The following is a 26,097-nucleotide window of genomic DNA, read 5'->3' as shown; positions in this document are numbered from 1 at the left end:
TCCAGGGAAAATCCTGGCAAGTTATTTCCTCTGATGAAAGAAGCAAAACACAGAAGTGGAGTTTTTTTTTTTTTTCACATGGCACCACCAGCCTCAGTGTACAGAAGGACACTGACACGTTAAAGAGCCTGACTGCTCGTTGCTCAATCCAACACTGAGGTCGGAATTTGGAACCAGGATACACCACAGAGGCGGAAACATCCTCCAGGTTTTGACCATGTGGCTTGAAGTTTCCAAGATGTCTTATAGGATTGGAATCCTGGATAACAGTGGTAAAAAAAGAGTGAGGTAATTCTGGGGTACATTATACCCAAAACTGTCCCTAAAATACACATGTTAAATAGGTGAACACAATTTGATAAAATGGTGCCACGAATACAGAAAAATACTAGAGCTGTCAAAACAAATGTGTTGTTCATATCCATCAACGATAGCATTAGCTAAGACAGTCCTGGTACAGACCTAGCTAGCACAATAAAAAGTGTTAGTTCATATCCTGGTACAGACCTAGCTAGCACAATAAATACCAGAAGATGCGATTATAACCAAAAGGAAAAGTACATACTTTTTGTCCACTTGTATGTCTGTACATTGACTTAGTCTTCAACTAAATTTACTAGGATTTAAAAAACTTAATTTGAGTGATTAAAAAAGTACTATTTACTATTATTAATGCAGTTATTTTCTAAAATTAGCCTCTTATTAATGCAGTTATTTTCTAAAATTACACCCCACCATTAACAAGAATGCCCAGATTTCTACCAAAGATTTGCCTGTAAAGAATTACCAGAGATTATGGTTCACCTTATGGTTACGGTTACATCAGGGCAAAACTGTCCAAATGTTATTAGACTTAGTTTTATCTTTGGACAGACAGTGTTTTCCTATCACTGAAGCACAGCCAAAGACAACGGGAGGTGCTGCTAGAACTCCTCCACCTGATGCTTCGTCTCCTCCACTCCCTGCACCCCATCTCCAATCCCTCTTCGCAAAGTCCTGGAAAACATAAACATCCTTGCAGCCAGTGACATCATCAGGATCTGTGACGGCTGGTTGTACGAGGGAGAATGAGTTTCTTCAGTCGCCGTGGTGAGCAGGGTAAACACGGAGATCTGACGATGGAGGAATGGAACGGAGAGGGGGACCCCTTCGCTCCAACCACCAGCTGCCTCTCATCTCTCCCACTGGCCAGATGGCTGCCATACACTTCCACACGCTCCTCAACCCGCTCTTCATCTCCATATTATTTTTTTTTTATTTTTCCATTTCACTCCGACTCTCTGCTGCACTAATCACACACTGAAATCATGTGGTTTCTTATTTACTCTGCACAGTGTGAGGCGTGAAAGACACACATCACACACTGGTTACAGAGCAGCGTGAGTGCTCACGAGGGAGAAAAACATGTCAGGTGTGGTCAGGCAGGCATGCATAGAACTTTAGGCAGTGTGTACAGAGAGTGTGTAGTTGCTGCATGTTTTTATTGCAGGCATCTGTGTGTTCTAAGCAGAGAATATCAAACTGTACTTGTTTGGTTTTCTTTCATCAGGGCTGATCTGTGTGGTTCTCTCTCTGTGTGATTCAGCGTGTTCAGGGAGGGTCACTGTGTGTTTAAGGAGGGCGGGGGGGTAAGTGAGGGGGTGCAGAATCCTCCTGTTTAAGGTTCACTCAAGTAAGGAAGTAAATGGGCGTGCAAGGACGGGTTTTGGCTCCAAACCATCATTGTGAGGACATTTTTGGAATTTTTGTTCATTGTTGAAATTAGGTTGAGATTTTGATGAGGTTCAACCATGGATTAGAACAGGGATTAGTTTAGTTTTGATGGTGCGGATCGAAGCACAAAACTACAAAAATGTTTTGTTTCTTTCTGTTTTTACAATAAAATAACTAACTATCTGCAATAATATCAGAACAATGAAAGTCTGCTTTAAAAATGACTACACTGAGAAGAACTATTATGGTTTGTGGATGTAGTTTAAGGAAAAAAGTCAAAAAGATTGAATTTTGATACGTTTCCCTTTTTTGAACCCACAAAAACACAACCAATCTGGCCTAGCACATCACACGGACCGTTTCCTTATATGGAGACTGCACTGGCCTCATATCGTCAGTCTCTTCAGTCAGTCACGTCACTGCATTCTCTTAAATGATCTTGAACTTTCACAGCTGCAGCTGTACTGTAGGTTACAGCAGGTGGCTGGTGAAGTCTTAACACCAGGAAAGACGTGCGCTGTCCTTTTATCTACAGGAAATCTACTCTCCTTATTTTTAAGTACTGTAAAGTCTGGGATCTGCTTTTGATTTACTTGCAAGTGCAAGATACAGTTTTTCTCACATGTGGCTTTGCAGTGATCACATTAGTCTCACAAAAACATTCAGATTGAGGAGCTCAGAGCTAAATAAATCCACGACCCTTAAGACGTTGCATTGCGTTACCAAATACGGCGCCATTTTTAATGTTCCTTTAGCTTTATTTGCTTGAAGTCAGTTTAGTTGAAATCCTTTGCTAATTGCCCACAGTAGAAGTACAATTGGAGTAATTGTGTTCGGTATAGCAAAGAAAAAACAAATTACAGCCATCAGTCAGAACCACTTTTATGACTATGTCGACTTCCCGAGGCATGTCCGTCTAACTTCTGCTCTGAGTCATTCAGGGCTGTCATAAATAGTCATTACATTTTGAATTTATGCACATGACCTTCCTTGGGAGCGCTGCAACAGAGAGTCCTGTCACATCTTTAAAGAGACGAACTGCCAACATCTATTGATATAATGGATCATACAGACTTTATTTTTGACATCAGTAAAACTTCGGTTCCGGAGCCAGTCGCTGGATCATGTCATTGCTGCTGAAGCTGCTAATTATTTCTGAAGCAGATATTAATCATCCGTCATGTGGATCTCCATTAGTCTCCAGTGATTTGGATCAATCATCAGGCAAAAAAATGTGGCAAATAAAATATTATCTTATCTCTGTTTTGAATTTTGCCTCGATGATAAAATAAAACATTATTGCTTTGTTATTGTCATTCTTGCTCAATAAAATCAGACAGTGACATTATGAGAAAAGAAGAATCTATTAAGAGGGAGGTGCCCACTTATTTCACATGGTTTTTCTTTCTTGACAAAGAATGTAAACAAACATGTTCAAGGCCACCTAAGAGGTGCAGTAACTCCTTTGGTCAGTAGGGCGAAAATATAGAAAATCAAAGTTAGATATCTATAGAGAAATCTAAATAGATTTTTTCAAGAAGTCATCTGGGTCAGATCCACTTCTTAATGCATCTAAATACAGATGTCACTTACCTGCACTAACACAGTGGTACCATCATAATCTAGGACATGAAAACATCAGAAGAGTCAGATTCAGGTTTAGGAGCCATAATGAAGGGCAAAACGTTTTCAAAAAACAATACAAACAAAAGAAAATGTAGCACAATCGAATGTATGGTGTGCAACTGGCGAATGTAAAAAAAGTCGCCTTCCACGTACAGCACCACGTAACTCAAGACTTCACAGGAGAGCACTGGAAGAGGCACATAGATGTGACTGTCATCCGCATAACAAAGAAATAAAATGTTTTCTAAGTATAGAGCCAGAGGGAAGCAAGTAAAGACAGAAAAGGAGAGGGCCTAAAACTGAGCCCTGCGGGACATCCTGAACCACTCCAGTGCTTTGCTGCAAATGTTCACCCACTGCTCCAATGAAGATATCAATATTTCATGGTCCTACAGATTTTCATCTTTCTCAGACAAGCTCGATAACACCGTCCTGGGACCTAAACTAGACTTCTGACTGGGAATGTGGTCCGATAGATCAATGAAGGGTTAAGTGTCGGCCAACAGAGGAAAAAAAAAAGAAAAATGAAAAAAGAAAGATGTTTCCATTTCCATCTTCTTCTTTTACACTGCAGTGTTGCCCTGAAAGACTTTTAGTTCAATTTCACTGGCATAACATAAACACATAAAACAACAGAATGGATTTACTAATCCAGTGTTAGGTACAGGAAGTCGAAATTGTACTTCCAACAGAGCCCACTAAACGTATGTGAGAAATTAGATGGAAGAACTGAGCTACATTTTCCTCTTAGCACCTTACCATGCTTCATGCTAACAGTAAGGAAACATTCAATCCTGCTTTTCCCACAGGCCCCGGCTCAATCAATGAGTGAAAAGTGGATTTTCCGAGAGGGAACCGTTCTCTGAATCCGAGCTTTAACTCCCGACTGCTGTGCAGTCAAATCTGTATAACTCACAGGGCAAAAGACTGTGTAATGGAACCACACACATCATTAACCACCACAAACATCTCAATCATGGCAGCCTGACAGATGAATGACTGACATCCACACGCTCTGGTTCTGTGGTGTGGAGTTTTTCTGTTCTCTATCAGCAGTGGTACAGCATATGAAGACATTGGACGTAAGACACCTGGACTGATTCTGTCTCTGTGAAGAGTCAGAGGTGGAGACTCTGTCGTCACTGCCGCTGATTTATTTCCTCTCTTCCATCTTATCAGAAACTAAGTCTGTGTTTGAAAAGTGCAAGTGATTTGAATTTACATTCCATGATCCTTTTTTTTATTATTATTTCTCTGAGCCAGAGATTCCAAACGAATTAGAAAAAAAACAGCATCAATATTTTATGCTCACTCTAACTGGAAACAAGTGCTGAGCTGATGTCACTTCTTAAAAGTCGATGTTTTGAATGGCTTCTGCATTTTCATGGAAATCACTGGAAAGCTGATGTCACTTCTTAAAAGTTGATGTTTTGAATGGCTTCTGCATTTTCAAAAATGTATTTTTATCCCAGCAGCTCATGTTTTTGCTGTATTTGTACACTGACGTAAGGTTGTGGTTCTAGGTCAGGCATTGGCAAACTTTTTGACTCACCGGCCACAGTTGGTCCTAAAATTGAACAGGGGGGCCGGGTCAGGAGCAGATAGATGGAGTGTTCGTGTGATACAAGATACATGGCATGTAAAGGCCTAAGTTTGCCTCCAAACGTCAGGGGAAAAGGACGGTCAGGGTGATTCCAAGAGACCCCGACTGATAGGGGCATAAAATATATTGCTGTCCTGATACCAATTTTTGACAAATGAGTACACATATTTTTTGTGTGTACAAGATGACACCCAGTTACCATACTTCAGTTTGGGCATTAACAAATATGCCTTTGCATATCAGGCCACTAGCGCTGCGTGTTTTTGAGTACAAGTATTTAAATGAAGCATCTGGCCCTTTTGTTTTCACTTGTTTTTTTCAGCTCTTGTTCTTTCTTTTCCACCTCTTGGCCTGCTGGTAACACTCTGACTCCCCACCCACTACCTCCAGATACCAGTTAAGGAAAAAAAGCTCATTTAGCCACTCGGTGGACAGAGACCTCTGAGTACCACTAAAAGATTCTGTGCTTTTTCTTTTTTTTTTGGAAATTCCATTAGTTTTTTATCGTCTGAGAACCAGCAGTGTCATTCTGAAACAATGCAGGGCTCGTAACGCAGCAGAGATGAACGAATGGTGGGCAGCACAACGTGAGGGCTTATCAAAAACCTATTCGTTTTTATGTCCTGATATTTGGGAACAATTTGGGACGGATACAATGAAAATGGATCAAACCGAAAATGAAGACATCAGTCAGATCCTGAAAGTTGATGTTGCCAATTCAATGGGGAACAATTTATGAACATCTGAATTTTCTCAGTGCATTACACTCTAAGCCAGTGAAATTGAAATATCCCCCTAGTGGCCCATTGGAGGTTCTGTTTGCATCCACAAGTAAAAACAAAAAAACAAAAAGAAAGAATCAGGGGTTTCCACTGATTTTTATGATGTTATTGTTTCTGACAAAGTATCTCCATGGATTCAACTTTTCCTCTCCTCCCTGCTCCCTTTAGAACCTTGGACGATGACAAGTTCTTTAACCTCCAGGAAAAGCGGTGACACACGACACACTCGTCTGTTTGTTCCAGATGTTACTTTCTTAACGACAGCAGATCTCCTTAAATTGCATTAACGAGGGTGAAAAACAAGATGGAACAAATAGATTTCAGAGAGTGAGGCAACGCAAATTAGACAATTTTGTGCAACAGTGCTTAAAGCCAAACATCCCCGGAGGGAGAAGAAGAAGAATACTTCAGCCTAAATGACTGACAAGAGCACATTTAGCTTCTTTGCATAAATTTGAGTACGTCCGTTCGACCGAGCAGTTCCTGCGAGCTGCAGAAAAGTGATGATGCAAGCATCTGGACTCATAACAGTCTTGTCTAATTTCTTTAAACACCCGGTGATGTGACCTCATCTGCAGAGAGGACACCCTCTGGATCTGCTCTGGGACTTTAATGAGTCCAGTGAATGCTAACAGTATCTACATGACGTCCTGGAGGACAGTGAGACTGAACCAGTACTGGAACACAGGACAGGATAAGTAGAAGTGACGTCTGTTAACGCTCTCTTGCTCCGCATTTGTATAAATATGAGACATGTTGGACAATAATCGCTACTATGTTTTAGCTAATTTGAGCTAACGGTTAGTTGTGTCTTGGCTAATTCATGCAGTCATATCTCATTTTGGGCTTTGGTTTTGTTACGTCATTATCTCCTATTAATTTATTAGGAACATCGTGTTAAAACAAATTTCACATGGGAACTAGTTGGCAAGCAGAGCGGATGAATACGTTGTAATGCGGGGACATATAGTGTTCCCTCTTTATATCGTGGTTCTCCTTTCGCTCCCTCAGTACGTCGCAGATTTTTTTTTTCAAACCGATCTCGCAAAATTCTTGCTATATCGTAAAATTTAGCAAAATCTAAGACATTAAAAATAATTATACATACGAAAGTTTTGGCTTTAAAAACGTGGATTCTTGTTTTGAAATTGAGATAAGCGCATTTGCGAACGATCAATGGGAGTGTTGTTTACCTAGACGAGATCGTCCACATTCAAACCGATCTCGCAAAATTCTTGCTATATCGTAAAATTTAGCAAAATCTAAGACATTAAAAATAATTATACATACGAAAGTTTTGGCTTTAAAAACGTGGATTCTTGTTTTGAAATTGAGATAAGCGCATTTGCGAACGATCAATGGGAGTGTTGTTTACCTAGACGAGATCGTCCACAGCATACTATTGGCTAATACAATGCGTACCAGGTGTACTATAGTCTAATTTCTGTTCCTTACACTGATTGGCCGATGCATCTCAGCATATCCCCTTGTCCGTCGGCCACTCTTTCGTTCTAAACTGTTACAAATTCTTCAGCGCTAATGTACAAATACTTTACTACTGTTAAGCTAAGGTTTAGCAGGTCTTGCTGTTGCAGCTAAATTAAGCTATGGTTGAATATATAGTATTTGCAATTTTGTTTCAACACACCTTTGTCATGTTTACTTTACATTTGTTGCTAACTGTTATTTTTACAGGTTTTATTTCCAGAAGCTAAGTGAGAAATGAAGTTTTTGCCCATCAGGTTTCTATCTTTCCTGTATCTTGATCAGTTTCATTGATTTGCTGCAGAACTGGGTGAAATGGATATCATCGAAGCTGATGGAGATCAACTTTAAGTGACAATAAACCTAACCTAAAGTATCACAGTTGGCCCCCGGAGTATTTTTACATCATCAAATCTGGCCTCCCCTTGATAAACATTTGGACAGCACTTCGTATATGTTAGCTTTGCCCACGATGACTCAAACGTCAGCTCCCATTAACGTGATTCACGGCAAAAGAACGTGAGTGGAGGAAGAAGAAAAAAAAAACAGCAAATGAACTCTGTGTAACACCCCCCACCCCCTCCCCATTTTACAGTAAAACTTGTTAGCACACATTAATTGAGGACAAAAATAAACGTTGGGACTTCTCCGGCTCAGCGTTTGTTGTTCTAGGCTTAGAATCACACAGTGAGAGCTCTCTCAGAATCTTTTTTTTTTTTTAAACATCACTTTAGCAGCTCTGGGGGAATAATTGATGACATCAAGATAAGACTCTTGGCCCCGTTTATAGCTCAGCCCAGAGCATTTTCCATTGAAACATATCTGGACAGTAAGAAGAAGTTCAGGGAAATGGGAAGAACATATGTGAGGTTGTTTAAGGTAGAACTTTTATGGCCAGGAGAACAAATAAAAGACAGAGGATACAGGAGGGACAGGGCAGTAAATTACCAGTCCTACATTATTAAAAGTCATTTTTTCTTTTTTAAAGTGGATGAGTATAATTTATTATTCTGAATATTAAATAAAAAGATTTTGAAAGATACTGCTTTTGTTTTTTTGTTTTGTGCAAAATAATAGCATCAGTGATCAATGCAGCACAAACACACCCTGGAAACACACCAGTCTCTGTAATTTAAGTGCATGTCATTTGTTGTTGATCACAGACCAAAAGAGAAAGAACAGCTTTCGATGGCCCAAAAGAATTTACTTTGATTTTTTTTTTTTAAATTCATGGTATTGATTAGACTCATACGATGTGGAGGTTTTTTTTTTTTTTCTTGATTAGACTCATACGATGCGGATGTTTTTTTTTTTTTTTTCATCTTTGTATCGTAATGGATTAAAGAGCAAAAGTGAAGCTAAGCCTCAACAGCCTGGGAGTCCACGTCCAGCTGGACTCAGTACAACAGGCTTCCAGCACGAACGGCAGAATTCTTCAGACGTGCATAATGACAAGTGTGACGTGATAATGACCAGGGCATTTTAATGTTTCTGTAAGGGTTGAAGTTTTACACATTTGACGCGAGGCACAAATATGAACCGCACGGAAACGAGCTTGGATTCACACCGACAACTTTAGGCGTAGGCTGAGGCAGAAAATGAAACATTTGATCTGCTGTCAGGGTGAAAGGTCCTGACCAAAGAGGTCACGGGGTCATCATGACATGATTGGACAGATTTGTGACATCACTGGTCAAACTGGGGAATGCCAGTGATCATCAACTAGTGGTCTGCGGACCACGTGCAGCTCACCCAACCATTCAGTCCGGTCCACAACTGTATTCCAAAATAAACATCAAATGATAATTATGGAGAAAAAAAAAGTGATTTGACAGGTCAACAGGCAGGATGTGGCCCACGGGCCGCAGGTTGGCAATCACTGTATACAGGATTAAAAATCATCCTGAGGGAGACGGCGTCACATGTCAAGTAAATGAAATACATTTTCACTTCAGCTCTCAGGGTGCAGAAGAAGGTTGGACTTCAGTCATTGAGATTTATCTCTCCATCATCTGACCAGCAGGTGCGTCAACCTTGATACACTCTGTGAAAATTACCTCTGGATGACAGTGTCAGCTGATGGAGAAGGAGAATAAAAAAAAAAAACTATCCATCTGGATGAGGTAGAGTCGCTGGTCTGAGGGGAGGAGGGCAGGAAATGTCTGAGAGGAAAGGTCAAAGCTCACCTGAAAAGGACGAGGCTTTAAACACAGAGAGGACAAACAACGGACACGAACGAGAATTAAAACCAGCTGTGATCTTGCACAAGAGGAAAGCAAATGTTTTTTTCAAAACTCAGATGTTGATATAAAAACGTTGTTAGCTCTTTTACGGTTTTACTGCCTGTAATTTAACTGGTTATGGAGAGAACGATCTATAGGCGTGTCCTCGGGGAACCTCCCACGTTTATTCCTGTCACATTAACGCCGTCCTCCACTCCGTCCTCTCTGGAGGTGTCAGGAATTCCTTATCAGCAGCTGAAGCACCGGCCGATTCGTTTTTAATCCTGTGAACACAAAAGGGCAGATCCCTCCAGAGTGAAGGCCGAGCACAGAGCAGAGCACAGCTTTTGAGCAGGTAACTGTCGCTCTGTGATCATGTGGGCGAGCAGAGTCTCTGCTGTGAAACACAGGAGTTTTCAGGGTAGCACTGAGAGTCGTTCTCACCAAAAACAGAATCTGCGGTTTATTGTTCCCCCAGTGGTCGCTGCACAACTTGCTTAAGTGTAATTACAGCTATAAATAATATAACACCTTTACACCCGAGAGCCTTTAGGAGTCGCCACAGCGAAACATTTGCCTCCATCTAACACTGTTTTTTTTACTTCGACATCAAATCATCCTGATGTTCTCCATCATCCTCCATAAATCTTTTCTTCTCACCTGGCAGCTTATGTTAGATTTTTTTTTTATTCTTACACACAAATCAATATTCCACTAAGGTTGCACAATTCACTACTTTTTTTATCCCAATACAGCACCACCCCATGTACTTCACTGCCACTCCCAAATTCCTTGATTAATGTTCAAAGCTAGAGATACAAAGGCCAGATTTCTACCAACACTTTTGAAGTCCAAAAATCCCATCTGTGGTATTCTTTATTGGAATTAAAACAAACTGCTCAACTTAGCGTAGCATTTACAGCACTTTCCCCACACCTTCTCTAGTCGACAGTAAAGTCTGGTCAACACCAACAGGAATGACTGTGTTTCTTAACCTACGCCAGGAGCCGACTCTGACCACTGTGGTCATTAATGAAACACCAATTACATTGTTTTGACAGCACTGGTCATCAGCAGGTGTGTGCAGCTCCTTGGGATTGCGATCACCACCACATCCAAACCTCCGACCACTCAGCAGGAGACAGGGCAAACCCGTGTCATGTTCACTGCAGGGAAGGGACAAAAGTCCCCAAAGAGGCCGAGTGTTTGCAGACGTCCTCTGGTCTAATCCCTCTCACAATCTGGCACCTGGTTTCTGCTGGGACCACAGGGGAAAAAAACGACAAAGCTTGGAAAATTTTGTAAAGGTGATATAGAGAGAAGAGCGGAGTGTTTGAGGACAAACACTGCCCTCTGGTGGCCAGACAATGCTAACACACTACAGTAGACAGATATACTGTACATATACACATTTATATGTATATGAAACTAATAAAGTTTTGACCTGATAATATTAATATATCCAAACAAGGTCATGAATAACATTTTTCACACACGTACACAGGGTCCAATATCAGACTTCAGACCACACAGGATCCCAGAAATGGAATGGCCACACAATAAAAACGAATTAATTATCCATAATTACTATTATTTTCATATGTAATTGTTCTTTTACTTATTTACGTATGCATTCAGTTCTTAAATATATGGCACTATGATGATATATTAACTGTATCATAAACATGACGTCAGATGTTAAATAAAAATTACTTTATTTTTTAAAATAAATGCATTTTTACAGTCAAAGACCAGAGCAGCAGACATGCACTGCTGCCCCGACACTGGAGGCAAACAAACAACGAGAAAACATCAGGAAAAAGAAAGAAAAGAAAGACTAGGCTTCTTTTTCTCTTAACTCTGTTGGCTTTTTTTTTTTTTTAAATGCTGATTTGTCTCAAACTTCTGGGTCTAAACACTGAGTCTCCTTCATATGGACATGATCACAGGTCACACTTCATCGTGACAGTAAGGCAATGTGTTTATAAAGAAACGGCCCTGAGCAAGACCGAAATTTTGCAGCGACAAATGCAAGGCCACAAATGTTCAGAGGAGAAGGAAGAAAAAAAACAAACAAACAATAAAATAAAATTAAGCAATAATAATAAGAAAAAAACTTGAAAAGGCAACATTAAGAAAAATAATATATGTACTCGATAAACATCTTCATCAAACCTGGAGTTTGAGACTAGTGTTATCTTCATTTATGTAAATCCATATATATCTTCATCTGAAAGACCACAACATAAGCAGGCACATTTCTGAACACTACATGTTGGACACCCTCCCCATTGTTTTTTTTCCCCTGATGAAAAAAAAAAAAACCCTCCCTTCAAAAAAAAAAAAAAAAAAAAATGCAGGAAAACTGTACAATTTCTATAAAACGTTTGTGTGTGTTTTTTTTTTACATTAGTTACAAAAAATAATCGACTAATCCTTCATACTGAGGACAGAAGAAAACAAACACTATTCCACTATTCGTTCTTCAAACTCAGTGACCTCTGCTGGTGTGTAATGATAAAATTAAGAATAATAATAACAATATTAATACTATATGGTGTGAAAAAGGCAAAAAAAAAGTAAAAGTAAAACAACAACAAGGTGGTAGAACAAGAACCTGAGGGACTTCAGGTCCTCGTGTAGTGTAAGTGGACTAAAGCAAGGGCAGATGCCTGGAGGATTTGAAAAGAACACACACACACACACACACAGATCCGATGAAACATTGATGCAGCTGGACACTCCACTCTCTCATATACACTCTGTGGTGAGAAAATGAAAAATTCATGTCTCCAGGACAGAGTCAGGGTTAATTTTGGACAATAATTCATTTAGCCTCACGTCAAGTCTTTAAATATTAACGCTACGATGGGGTGAGACATTTTTAAATGTAGATGCCATTCATAATTTAGGGACATAATCTAATAATCTTAGTTAAAAAGTTTCATTAATGCTGAAATGTGGGAAAACATGATCTTATAATGTCGACATCATAGACCGTATATAAGAAATGGACGTAGGTGTTAACTTTAAACTTTACCGTTTGAAGAAAAAAAAAAGAGGTTGAATTCTAAGAAAATGTGACAACTGTTACCTAACTGTTTCAGTTAACTGTTTGCTTTTTGTAAATCCCAATCCTGTATAGATGAAAATTGTAAACAGACATAAAACAATCCTGGAGATTTTTTTTTTAATGTGTGTATTCTGAGGTCAGAGAACAAATCAGTGTCTTTATACTTGTTCCTACGTCTGTTTCTTCTATGCAGCCTAAGAACCTGTGCGGCTTAGTGTAATTTGTCTAAAGACATCGTTAACAAAATGTTGTCTGTTAAAAACAATAAAGAACTGGGAAACATTGGTTTTTGTAACATGTAATACTGGTGTTTACAGTAATGGAGTACGACCAGTGGCTAAAAAAAAAAAAGATTTGGTACTTCTTCTTGTTCTGGTTTTTGAAACACAGGGGCTGATGTTGCACATCATTTGTCATGATATTTTGAGCATGTTCTTCAAGAAGAACTCTAACATATTTAACATGTTAAAAAAAAAACAGGTCCTTCAACTCCGAGCTCTCAGAGTCACACGTGTGTGTCGCAGCTGTTACAGTTAGACGCTACAGAGAAACTGGACTTCACTTGTGAAACAAGAGATGAGAATGAAAAGTTAAAAAAAAACAAGTTAAAAACAGCTTATTCATAAACAGGACTGGATACTGCACAAGTGCTAACACACGACTCTAAAGATTCGATTTTTAAAACCTTCATATCAATCGTGGGGTATTTACTGGTGTTTACCCCCTGGATCAGACTCTGAGGACGACCCCTCCATCAGGATAAATAAGTAATAGATGTGAGTTTTTCTGTGGCACAAAATAACGTTGACTCCTTCAGTCCAGTTACAGGAGAAGAGAGAAAAAAGGGACAGAAAAGATGAAGTGAGAAGAAAGATGAATGATAATCTTTGGGATTAAACTTTGTTGTTTTGATTGTTTGTTTTTTTTTAAAGGGTAAGTCATGGACACAAGACGATGGTCATTCATCCAGGTGGAGGAGAGGAAGCAGGTGGGCGTGGGTGAGAGACAAACATGGGGTTTGTTTAAGGCTTAGGTTTAACCTGGAGAAGTGAGGGTCAGAGTTCAGCCGGTCTGGACTTCAGCACAGGTTAGTGTCGTAACAATGACCTCGTCAGCGGTAACAAAACCATAAAAACAGTATCTTTATCATAAAGCCGTGCGGTTATGGACTCATCCGCGCAGCTGCAAAAGAACGGAGAAAAGTAGAATAAAATAATCCTATTCAAGCGCCCCCCCTCCCCCAGCCCCTTGACCTAAGGGTTGACCTCCTGGCGGGCAGCTCAGACCCAGCCGCTCGTCAGCTTATAGAACATCTCCTCATCTAGGGACTCGTTCTGGTCCTTGGCACGTGTGGACAGGAAGATGTAGCCGCCGATGAACTCGTGGACCACCTTACAGTCCACCTCGGCGCAGACGAACGACAGGCTGGGCTCGTCCGCAAACTCAACTGTCACCTAGGAAACAGTGGAGACAGAGTTAGGAGTCGAGCTTTGACAACACTAACGTCATTATTAGGGCTGTCGAAGTTAATTAGATTAATTGGTCTGTGAAATTCATCAGATTAAAATGTCGAAGCAAAAACACACAAGAAACAGGATGGTCCGGGGGTGCCCATATTAGGGCGAGAATTGTTTTGGACAGACACCCTGGGGGTCAGACACTCAAACAAAATTAAATATAGATCACATTTCTGTCTATCATTAATATTTGACATTTATTTTGAAATTCAGTCTTGGGCCAGATTTGATCGTTTGGAGGGTCAGACTCAGCCCGAGGGTGATAGTTTGGAGGGTCAGACTCAGCCCGAGGGCCACAAGTTCATGATCACTAGAATAGAAGGACTTTTTAATTTAAAATTTCAGTTTGCCTGATCTCCTCCTGGACACATTGAGATTTTGAGCTCTGTCATAATTTAAGGCTGAATTTCAGCCAGTACTGTGTTGGGGACCAGGTAACAATGATTGAACCCAGAACACTAAGAACCATCAGACGAATAGAAGCACGAAACCAAACACGACTAAAGAAAAGACAGTTTCCCACCATCTTGATCTCCCAGTTGACGTTCCACTGCTTCATGTTGCTGAAACGCCAGGTCTTGATGGCATCGCCGTTGCTGGCATCCATCCTGATCAGACGGTTGTAGGTGATACCAATCAGCTCCTCTCGCTTTACACCCTGGAACCTGCAGAGAAGATGTTGGTGAGTGAATGTGTCCATGGCATAAACCTGTTTCCCAACATTTTTTTGAGCCACGACAAATGTTTAACATAACATAAAACATCCCACACAAAACAAAAGTGTCACAATTTCCTTACTCTGTGTGTAGTCTATGCCTGTTTAGTTAAACATAATGCTGAAATACTTGCAGGAATTGAAGAAAGACACACATGGGATCTTCAACAATTCTTTTTTTTTTTTTGCAATCTACTGCCACTTAGTGGAAGAGTATTTAACTGTTGACTTGAGATACTATGATAATGATGTGTTTCTGAAATGTCAGCATCTATTGGACGTCAGTCAGCAGTGATGAGACTCACTTGGCCAGGAAGTGAGTGATTCCAAACTCCGGCAGTGACTGCCAGGCCTGGATGAAACGCATTTTGGCTTCAATGAGACTCATCTGGGCCACGTTCTGATGGGCTTCAAGGATCCGGGCTGAGATCTGTTAAAAAAAATTAAAATTAAAATTAAAATACACAATCACAGACATTAACCAGATGACATATTTGGAACAGCAGTGGAGCACCAGAAACCACTGATGAATTCAGTAAAATAAACAAACGTGACCCATCATCGCATGTTCCCAACAATTAAACCACACAGTGCACACACAGACACACACCCACACCCACCCTGGGGTATAAACAAACCGTGGCTAACACGGAGCCATCAACACTTTGTCAAACAATAACCAGAGAGATGTGATAAGTTACTTCACACACTGAGCAAAGTGAAGAAACACACACTGTTCTATCCAATGATGTAACCATCCTTAGGCTAACTTTGAACTGTTTATGCTAAATTGTTGGCTGCAGTTTTCTTATTACGGTAATAATGTTAAATATTTACAGGTCAGTTTCAAAAATGAGGTAGAAAATATTCATTTTTGTATATATTTATGATGGTACTTTAGGTAATAAATACGAGGTAAAGTCCTTAATATTGGGTAAACAAGTTGGCAAAATAAGTGGGAAAGTTGGGAAAACAACAGGAGTTACGGAAGCCTGGCCAGAGACTTCTTACTGAGAGACAGATAATATTTCATTTTTATTAATTTTATTTATATTCATTACTTTCTACTTTCTGTTGTTGTGTTTGTTCATAACAAACTCTGTCTGTCATTTAAAAACATGAAGTGAAACCTTCAGTTACAATACTGTAAACATACTGAAACTACTACACAATACATGTTCTACTCTACTACACAGTTCTAGCCACTATTACAATTATGTCCAGTGTTTCCCACAAACAGAAACTGACCAGTAACGTAGACAAACTGTGCGTTTTTTTCCTTCTTGAATCCTAAAAAGCTACATCTATTATATATAGTGTAGGTCAGTGGTTCCCAAAGTGGGGGGCTGGGCCCCACCTTGAGGGCATGTAGGGAGTAATCTTTTAGGTGGGGGGCTGGGCCCTACTTTGAGGGCATGTAGGGAGTAATCTTTTATTTAAAACATTCCTAAGCTTCACACTCTCTGTATTTGAAGGTCCGTCACATAACTTAGGTTAAGTAACACGATAGAGAAAATGCAGGTTAAAGGTCCGTTTTTAATAGTCAGCAACACAAAGGTTTCTCTGATGTGTGGGAAACACTGGTGTGTAGCACAGATACTTCTAGTACAGCGACGCGGTTAAGACAGTCATGCACTGATCTATGTTTTTTTTTTTTATTAAAGGCACCCAGTGGACACACAACTCAACTTACCAGGTCCCTGATATAGCCTGGCTGAAGAGGGGAGGAGGTGGGGGTGAGGGGAGAGGCACAGGGGAATGAAGGAGATGCATATGAGAAGAGAAAGAAAGAAAGTAAAAAAAGGGAAGTGAATTTAAATCAATGCTGAGGGGGAAAGGAGTTTAAAACAAAGACAAAAGAGTAATATCATTAAAACAAAAATGGAAGAGCAGCGTAGAGGTTTGAGGCTCATGCTCAAGCATTAATGCATGGGTACATTTTCAGAGAACAGAGGAAGAAGGGTACAACATGTGTGAAGTAGGGCTTTTAAATCCACATTAAAATCAAACTAGTAACAATATAGAAACTGTTTACATTTGGTCATATTCCTACAGTCAAGTATAAAGAAGAAAAATGTCACTTTCTTATTTTATAATCTGCTACTTTTTCATATCCAAAACCACTTCAAATTCCATCATGGTTTTTGATTCCTGTCATTCACATTGTTCATTTGTATGAGCTCGTTTCCTCTTGGACTTCTTTCTGTGAATGTATATTCTTCAGTGTTAAACACGAAGAGTCTGAGGAGGAACTCACACTTACCTTTCGCTGTAGATTTATACCATAACTGATCATGTGACAAAAAACCTCCACTCTTAAATGACCTGCATTATCTCATACATCCACAAGATGGCAGCACATACAAAGCAGTCTCTTTCGGAAACAACAAGAAACAAGGAGTGTCCCGTCTCGGAGTTTTTGACTGTGCTTTTATAATGTGTTGTCTCTGTGGTGTAAATGTATACATCTGATTTCAGACTCATCAAGTGTCGCCAATCTAAAAATGGATCCGTGTGTGTGTGTGTGTGTAAATCACTGGGAAGCGCAGCACGGAAATTACTTCAGACGAATCTGACCACAGGAAGTCGAGTGTAAGGGAGGAGGAAGAGGAGGAGGAGGAGGAGAGGGGTGGGGTCGCAGCTGACTGAGAGAACGAATGGGCTTTTCCCAGACAGTTTTCCCGCGCAGCATTCCCAGAGTGCCTCATTTCCTGCTGCCTTAACCCCCGCCGCCCCCGCACTACATAAGTGAGTGTGCACTTGTGAACACAGGCACATACACCCACACTGTATACAATGTCGCTGCTCTTTCATGTTGTGCCCAAGGACATTCCTGTCACTCTGTGTTAAAGAGTCTGATTGGACTTGGGCCAGAATGAGACCAAGATACACACGTACACACACACCCACACACCCAAAAGTCTACCTCCTGCCCCCTGCTAAAGCTAACCTCTGTTCCAGGCAATTCATTTGACCAGTTTTGTTCCATTTGTCATTGGTACTAAAAAACAAAACAAACACAGAGCACTTATTCTGTTCTTATTTGTTCTAAAAATGGCTCAGTAAACGGGCAACCTAATCAATTTAAGTAAAGACTGCTATTACGCCGTTAGCATTCAACAGCTTCGATGGAGCATTTGATGGCAAGCAGATGGTTCATGTGAGTTTCAATTACCAAATGATTCCCAAATTAACATTCCTGTATCATGACTATGACATTGTAAAATATCACGTTTAATGGAGATGTGAGGAGAATCTTTGTCATGGGCTCCAGCCTCTCTGGAAGTGATCACTGGAAAAATGAAGTACATTAGGCCCAGACATGGTTAGCTTTCCTATTTAGCATGAAGACATCATTTTTGAATTCACAGTGAAGTCGGTCTGGCCACAGCTTGACTTGGCTACTCTGTGTTTTAGCATACACTTAGCAAAGGGAAAAGTAAATATGTTTAAAATATATATTAAAATATAGTGGAAGACATGAGTAGCCTGCATGTTCTACAGCAAACAGATGAGTGGTTTAATCCCAATTCTTTTTGTCATGTGGAAACTAAATTGACCATCGGTACCATCGTGAGTCTGAATGTTTTTTTAAATTGAAAGAAAAAATTGCAAAATTTAAGTTCTGGTTTTAGTCAAACTGATACAAAATTGACTTGTTTCAATGTTGACTGAACAGATGTTGGAACAACACTGGATCTCTTTGACAAAGCCGTTTGTCCTCTTTGACATCCACTCTCCTGTTTGTTATTATCCATGCTTTTATCAAGGCTATTTGTGATTCATCACTTTCTGCTCAAACCTCTTTCTCTAAGCCTCTAGCAAACGATGGTTAGAGCGAACCCTCCTCTCTTCCCCACCACTCCCAAGTAACACAGTCATGACATCCGTGTACTCAGCTGTTTTAGTATACACACAAAACAGCCTGTTGCTTGCGTGCAAATCCACAGGGCACACAGTAGAATGTACTTAATTTATCCTTAGTGTTTAGATGTTCTCGTAGGGTGCTTGCTTTTGTCTCGCGGCTATGAATCTTTACCTCTAAAATGTGTCATTTAGACAAACAAATTCAGGTTTCACTGCTCTGTTACCACCTGAGATCTTCTATGCATTTCACCCTTTTGTCTACGATCACAAAGACTGAGATGCTTCGAGGTCAAATATCTGTTACAGTCTCATGAGAGGTGCACGTTGAGTAGTTTGGACGTCTGCTGTCCTGGATTCCCCTTGGACAGGGAGGGGTGGGGTAAAGGAACAGAAAGGAGAAGGAGGAGGAGGAGGAGGAAATGTACAAGAGGGGGAGGAAAAAAGGGAGACTGCATTCCAATGGAAGACAACCCTGATGCCAGTAGGCGCCGATCTGGGAAGCATCAAAAGTTGCACAGTCTAACACCACAACTCACCCGACAACAAACAAGTTACCAATCTCCTTCAAACAACACAAAGCGCTCCTTTTCCCCCTCCTTTCTCCTCCAAGGTACAACACTAACTACTAATTTTCTGTAGAAGATCTTTATATTCAGAGGCAGAGAGTCACAGCTCTGTAGACAAACACAGTCGACGTGGCCTACCTGCTTGTTCTTGTACTTCTTCAGGTAGCGTGGAGACACCAGACATTCTGGGTTGATGTCTGTGGTGATTGGCTCAATGAACTGTGGGTCAGGGTTCATATGCTGCATCTTCAGGAAGGACAGAATGTTCTGGACCTCCAGGTTGTAAGAGCTGTCGGCCATGGTCTTGCCTTTGGACGCCAGGCGACATGCAGCCATCCAGTGGGCGTACTGTTTCTCCTGTAGGATTAAAAGAAAAGTCATACACAGATCAATAAAAAACCCTCAGGACGACAAGACGGTGAAGCAAAGAGTACAACAGGTTTGGTCTTACCGTGTCGCATCGAAGCCAGATCTCATTCATGCCATCAGCTACAGGGATTAGCAACTTGATGTTAAATTTCTGACCCGAGATGTTCACATCTGGAGTTACCTCACAACCTACACCAAGAAGTAGGAGAAATGGTGAGAAAGAAATAATGGAATATATTCTTGCATTGTGGTGGGATTATTTGTGTTTTTGTGTGTGTCTTCACCTCTGAGGTTCATTTGGTGAGCCGGTGTTCCGTGTGCCTCCTCTTTACTCTTGTAACAGGAGATTGTGATGTCCTTGAACGTGCACCAGTACTGTTTGTAGCCCTTCAGCGTCAGTTTTTTAGGTCTGGATTATATGTAATAAAGAGTGATAAAAGAGGCAGAATTGACATACTTGAAACAAAAAAAACAAAAAAAATTCTAGATAGTAATTGGAAGGGGAAATAAAAGTGAGTAGAAAAGCAGAGGATGAGAGGAAGAGGATGAGAAAGCTCCTTTAATGCTAAGTCATCTGTCCTGAGGTGAACAGGAAAAGCATTTGACAGGAACACTAATGGAAAACCATTAAAGAGGAAATGCCTCTCGATAATATTCCCCCCAAATGGTTTGAACATTTTATGAGTGAAACACCCCAGGGGTCATCTGCCTGTCAGCAAAGGCCTACAGCCAAAAGTGAGCATGCTTCAAAATGTGCTTGTTCCAACTGTAATCACTTAAAAAAAAAAAAAAAGTAAACTGCAAACTCAGCCTGCAAATATTCACTGGCGAGCAAACAACCTGCCTTTATTCACTGATGCAAACCAGACAAAAGGCAACATTTACCACTCTTTTAATGTCCTTCTTCTCTGTTAGGTTCTGCCTTAGTTTGGACGAATAAAATCTCTTCACAAAGTCTGACGCCAGTAACACAAGAGTATTTGATAACAGCCACGGTGTATGAGGACAGACTCACTTGAAGACTTTGACGTAGTCGGCTAACTCAGGAATAGATGTGATATCACCCTGGGAGGAAGAGGAAAATATTTTAATACAAACTGGTCATATTTATAGACTCAAGAGTTTGTGATCAGTTTTACAGATAACTAGAGTGAAAAGCTAGTCACTCCTCAGACATGCATACGGTGTATATATATATAGATATATATAGATATACTGACCTCAGGTCAGTGTGACTTTCTGTAATGAGAATGAAAATTCGACCAGGACTACAACACATTTCCTTACAGTCTTTCCTGTCATACCAGTGTGTTGGACGTCTTCCCTCCCTCCAAAGTGATCTCCAGATCTGACAGGGCTGCATCCACCTCGTCCACCTCCTTCTCACTGTTGTTCATGTGGTTGTCCGAGGACATGATGGACAGCTTGTTGATGTGGTACTGAGTGAACAAGATGCAGTGGAAAGGACTGTTTTATAAAGACCATTAAAGTAGTTTGACAATATCTGTGTGGTAAATCTGAGGCCATGTTGTTTACGGGCCACATTGTGGAGCAGTGGTGAGTGGTCTTGGCCTTAGAGCCCGAAGACCAACAGTGAACTGGTTTGATCCCCAAGAAAAGGATTACACTGTAGACTGAGCAAGCACTAAAACCCCAGCATGCTGGGGCAGAAAAGTGGAGCTCACCCCTTCTGTGTGTCCAATGTTAGTACTGTTACTGGACAGTTTAAGGGAGAAATCAACTGGTGGCCCGCAGGCTGAATTTGGCCCACTGAGCCATCCAATCCAGCCTGCGATCAAATAATTGACAAAAATTTGATTTTTATTTCTTTCTTTTTTTTTAACGTCCGGCCCCCAAGGTGTCTATCCAGAAAATATCTGGCCCTCCAACAAATATAGTTGGTGACCCCAGGTTTAGGGTATTAATAAAGTACTACTATAATAGCCAGCTAACGTCCGGCCCCCCAGGGTGTCTATCCAGAAAAAATCTGGCCCTCTAACAAATATAGTTGGTGACCCCAGGTTTAGGGTATTAATAAAGTACTACTATAATAGCCAGCTAAAATACTGTATTTTTCTGGAAGCCACACACATTTTTGTAGACTTAAATTCTTTAGCACCTTCTCTATCAAAATATAGTCCATATCACCTGTTGCCACAAGAGGACACTGTCTACACTTGCGACCACGGAATACCGCTACTGAGCTACTAAAAAACAAAAAACAAAAACAAAAAAAACTTAACAGTAAAATAATATTACATAAAAGTAAAATGAAGCCGACTGTGATGGTTTTAAAAATAAATAAAATGTATAGACCAGTTAAACGTGTATACATTTTTTTCTCTTAACAATGCAATTTTAAATAAATGCTACAAATACTTGAGTGCATCATAAAGTCTACAGTATACACAAATACACAAATACTTGAGTGCATCATAAAGTCTGGAACATTCAGTAATTTATTTCATAAAGAAAGAATACACTAAAAATGAGAAAAGAGAAAATCGTTCAAATGCAGACGACTTAAGAAACTTAGTCTAAGGTTCTTCACCAATTTCCTGGGTCAATAATGGACAATGATTGAATTGTGAATCAATGGGAACTGGCTTTGCTAATAAACACGTAAAATTCATAACTTCGTTGGCATCTGTGTCAGCGAGTGGTGCCAGTATGCACCGCAGTGTCTACCAGTGATGGAACAATCTTTGAAGATGAGAAGACCAAACTCCAGTGAAGGAAGAATGAAGTCATACACAGCGGTGATTCATGGAGACAAGTAGTTTTTATAGTTTGGAGTTTAACAATCACAACGTCTTTGAACTGTAACAGCAGAGTTTTTACTGGGAACATGTGTGCGATCCCAGGCCAACGGGACGTGGCGGTAAACTGTGTGATACTGTAACAATACAGAAACCAATTAATCAAGACAGACCCATTACTTGGAATAGGGTGAGTCACAGCCACTAAATACAACTTGTTGACAAAAGGCATTTATAATGTCAACCCGTCAGCAACCAGGACCAATATGAGTGAACAGCTGTGCAGAGAATGAGAGATACACGGGCAGAATATGAGAGAGATATGTGACGCTTTGGCCAGATTACATTACAGAATGTAGGACAAAGGGCTCTCGGTGACACACGCGCACACACAGAGTTAAACACACACACATTTCTTTCTCCTCCACCTCACCAAGTCTTTTAAAACCTGAAAAAACACCAATGGGCTTGTTTCCTGTTAGTGTAAACAACTGCCTGAGGCCATGTGACCATCTGCTGTGTTACCAACAGAGTACAACGAGCGGCTCCAATTTCTCTTGGTCATCAAGCCTTTTATAGAAATGACGCTTCTCCACTTCTTGTTGCCTCATCGGCCAAAGTGAAACTCCCAGGTGATGGTATTCAGCTACTGGACAATCACCGCTCTTTATTTAGACACAGTAAAACCAATGCCAAATCTATAAGCCCCACAGTAGCTACCACAGTGCTAGCTGACAGATAGCAACAGAGCGGCAGATTAGCATCCTGCCACGAGAAGAGTAAGAAGAGAGCGTTTCAGAGTAATTATAACTGGTCTGATGACACACACCTCACACCTCAGAGACTCTGTCAGAGTGTGTGTGTGTGTGTGTAAATTTGAGTGTTAGAACCTGGCTGAAGCAGAGGGTCCCGGGGACCCAGATACTCTATAATTACCCTGGGGGTGAGGACAGGTTGGCGTCCTCAGGTCTTGGCACCCGCAGTTTATGAGCGTCAGAAATAGCCAGGGCACCAACCCCAGTCAGAAGGGGGCAACCTGAAGGGGTAAAAGGGGGCTCGCATCTGTACATCACTGCGTTGATCCCCATTTATATATACTAGTCATTCACTAGTAGTACACTAGTCATCTTTTAAATTCTCTTTGGTTCACCTCTGTTTCAGGAGGGAACAATGTCGTTTGAAAATTAATTCCAGAAAAAAATAAACAAATTAATAACCCCAATAACTCATTTAACCATTATGGAACAGGGGAAAAGTGTTCATTTTAAATATATGATACAGAGATAAATCATGTCTAAACGTACAACTTTTTTTTTTTTAGAAAGAAACTCCAGAAAGTCTGTGGATTTTTCAGCTTGACAATATTTTGCACAATAAGAAATTGTGGCTTTTGTGTGTGTGTGTGTGTGTGTGTGTGTGTGTGTGTGTGTGTGTGTGTGCTGGACTGTCCTGCCTGTGAACCAGGTTGTTCTTCTATTGAAAATGTCTGGCACTTTGTGAATCAGTAGAATCAGACAATGGTTGCCATTGACTATTGAGAGACTCGGCGTGTTATACAACAAGAGTGGTCAAAAAGTCCACCAAAAAATCTTTACATTTCTTTAACGATGACTGGGGTTTTTTTTAGTTTAGATCTGATGTCTGTTTCAACTGATGTTTAATGAATTACAAGGAACTGATTTATGCTGAGCCAGAGTCCATTAGGAGTCTTAGATAAAACCCCACTGAATCACTTTGCAATGATGCAAAAAGTCTAAGTCTGGACGCCGCAGTAGAAGTGGCAGCCACATGGCTCAGTTCTGGGCCGGAGGCCCGATCCAATTTATTAGCTTGTGGCTAAGACAGAATTGTGTCCAGTTAAAATGGAATGCTGGTACCGAGGAATGCTGCACACTGAAAAAAAACAATGCTGAAACAGGAACATTTGAGATCAGGCCACGGCACAGAGACAGAGAATCTTCTTACCTGCAGGGCGGCAAACATCATCATTTCCTCTTCCGTGCACTCGATTTCCTCCAACAGGATAGCCCACTTGGCTTGTTCATAGAGCTGGTTAACTCGGATGGCATCGTACTGTAGACGTGTACGAACAAAAAAAGAAAAAGAAAAGCATGTTCACTCAGAGTCTGACACATCATTGTGCTGCTACATCATAAAAAAGACTTTTTTTTTAAACATATAAATAGTTCTAAATGGGTGATGAAAGCAAACTAGAGACAGTTAAAAAGAAAATTGGAAAAACGTGCGTCTATAGATCTGGGAGCAAACATTTACCAGTGAAATTACAACTGGTAGAAGGCATTAGAGCAAAGCTACAAAAACACAGAAGAACCCAAAGAATTGAAGAAGAAGGTTTGTAATGTTGTAGTATTTTGTCTCCAATACTACTGTAATTTTAGCAATTGATGCATTCCACTTGGCTACTTTGAGGAAAACTCTTTATCTGTAGAATTTACCTTAGGGTTGAGATCAAAGAAACTGTGGTATTTAAACCTCAGCAGCAGAACCTCGTTCTCCTTCACATCCTGCTCCATCAGAGACCTGGAAGAGTCCAACCACCTGCAGACACACAGTGTCTCATTTCAATTATTTCATTGACAGACAACCACGGACTTTATGACTATAAACAGCTTGAACAAACCACTAAGGCAAGTTAATCTCACCCCTGGTTGATTTTGGCTTTGTCCAGCAGGGACTGGGGCTTGTACATTTTCACCAGGATTTCTGGTGAGGAGATTGGCTGGCTGACAGCGAGGATACTGGGATTGCCTTCAGACAGTGGGCTATCTCCAAACCAAGCAGAGGTGGGTGAGAGTGGGCTGCCGTCCCTGGAGTCGTAGGTGGGAGTCATGGTCTTGCTGTACAAGCCCGGACTTGAGTAGATGCTCCCTGAAAACAAACGAAATCTGTCATCTGAGGGAACATTATCTACTATTCAATATTTAGTAAAATAACATTTACTTCATATAAACCGTATCGCTTTCCAAGAAGCACACGGACTTGTGGTCACCTAGTGGTCCCCACCATGTGCCCACCAGCCTAGCCAGAAAAGCTAGTGGTCCCCACCATGTGCCCACCAGTCTGCTGTTTGCAGACCAGTGGCTCAAACATGGTCCTTATGCTGATGATGTGATTGATGTAGATCAACATGCAGACGATTCACCACAAAATCACAGTCACCAACTTACTCACGGTCAAAAACCAACAGGAATGCAATGAACACAGCAAACTATGGCACATCCTGCCACACTGGTAGAAAAATGCAAAAAACATGAGGAGGAAGCTTGAAGTGCAAAAACAAGTCTGGATAAAAACATATGGATCCGCCCCTGGAAATTCATACTATCCTTGGTTTGTCAAAACATTGATAGATTCGTTGTTAATGTATTCTTGTGGTCTACTTCATCCCTACATCACTTATTCATTTATTTTTTATTCATCACTTATGTCTACCCAAATAATCTGTTTGCATTTCCTGCGGCTGGCCTGGTGGAGTATTTTTGGCCCCACACCCCTTCTTTCCTCGTTCTCTCCATCTGTAGGGTCTAGGTCAAGAGGCAACACTAGCTAAACCACTAAATCCCCTCTGAAACCAGGAAGTGGGTCTGGACTGTAGCTGTGAGTGTGTACATGCGAGTTTGTGTTTGTGTTTGCAGAGGTCATGAGAACACGGTGCAGCCTGTGGCCCACACATCCCTTGTGGGAGAATGTTTTAATTCAGCGACTTTTTCAAGGTCTTTATCCCCTCAATGCTGAGTTCATGAGGTCACGGAGAGAACTCCCAACTCCTGTGGGGACTC

General features: G+C 40.7%; 1 protein-coding gene across 4 annotated transcripts in view; it reads right to left on the bottom strand.

The window, feature by feature from the left end:
• Positions 1-11,283: 11,283 nt before the first annotated feature.
• fermt2 (FERM domain containing kindlin 2) overlaps positions 11,284-26,097 on the bottom strand; it is a 40,038-nt gene continuing 25,224 nt past the window's right edge. For 2 of the 4 annotated variants that reach the window (XM_025054454.1, XM_008310154.3), the window contains 12 exons: positions 24,961-25,186; positions 24,754-24,856; positions 24,263-24,370; positions 20,843-20,977; positions 20,554-20,603; positions 19,823-19,947; positions 19,621-19,727; positions 19,308-19,526; positions 16,430-16,450; positions 15,042-15,166; positions 14,545-14,686; positions 11,284-13,958 (listed from right to left, as the gene is read on the bottom strand). In XM_025054454.1, the coding sequence (XP_024910222.1) occupies positions 13,785-13,958; positions 14,545-14,686; positions 15,042-15,166; positions 16,430-16,450; positions 19,308-19,526; positions 19,621-19,727; positions 19,823-19,947; positions 20,554-20,603; positions 20,843-20,977; positions 24,263-24,370; positions 24,754-24,856; positions 24,961-25,186 (1,535 nt within the window). In that variant the 3' untranslated portion in view covers positions 11,284-13,784. The remainder of the gene's footprint in view (positions 13,959-14,544; positions 14,687-15,041; positions 15,167-16,429; positions 16,451-19,307; positions 19,527-19,620; positions 19,728-19,822; positions 19,948-20,553; positions 20,604-20,842; positions 20,978-24,262; positions 24,371-24,753; positions 24,857-24,960; positions 25,187-26,097) is intronic. The other 2 variants (XM_025054456.1, XM_008310162.3) reach the window with 2 other exon arrangements.

The sequence above is a fragment of the Cynoglossus semilaevis genome, chromosome 1 (genome assembly GCF_000523025.1).
Source record: "Cynoglossus semilaevis isolate Cse_v1.0 chromosome 1, Cse_v1.0, whole genome shotgun sequence".
In the NCBI taxonomy this organism is placed as follows: Eukaryota; Metazoa; Chordata; class Actinopteri; order Pleuronectiformes; family Cynoglossidae; genus Cynoglossus; species Cynoglossus semilaevis.
This window is presented reverse-complemented; position numbering and strand designations above follow the sequence as displayed.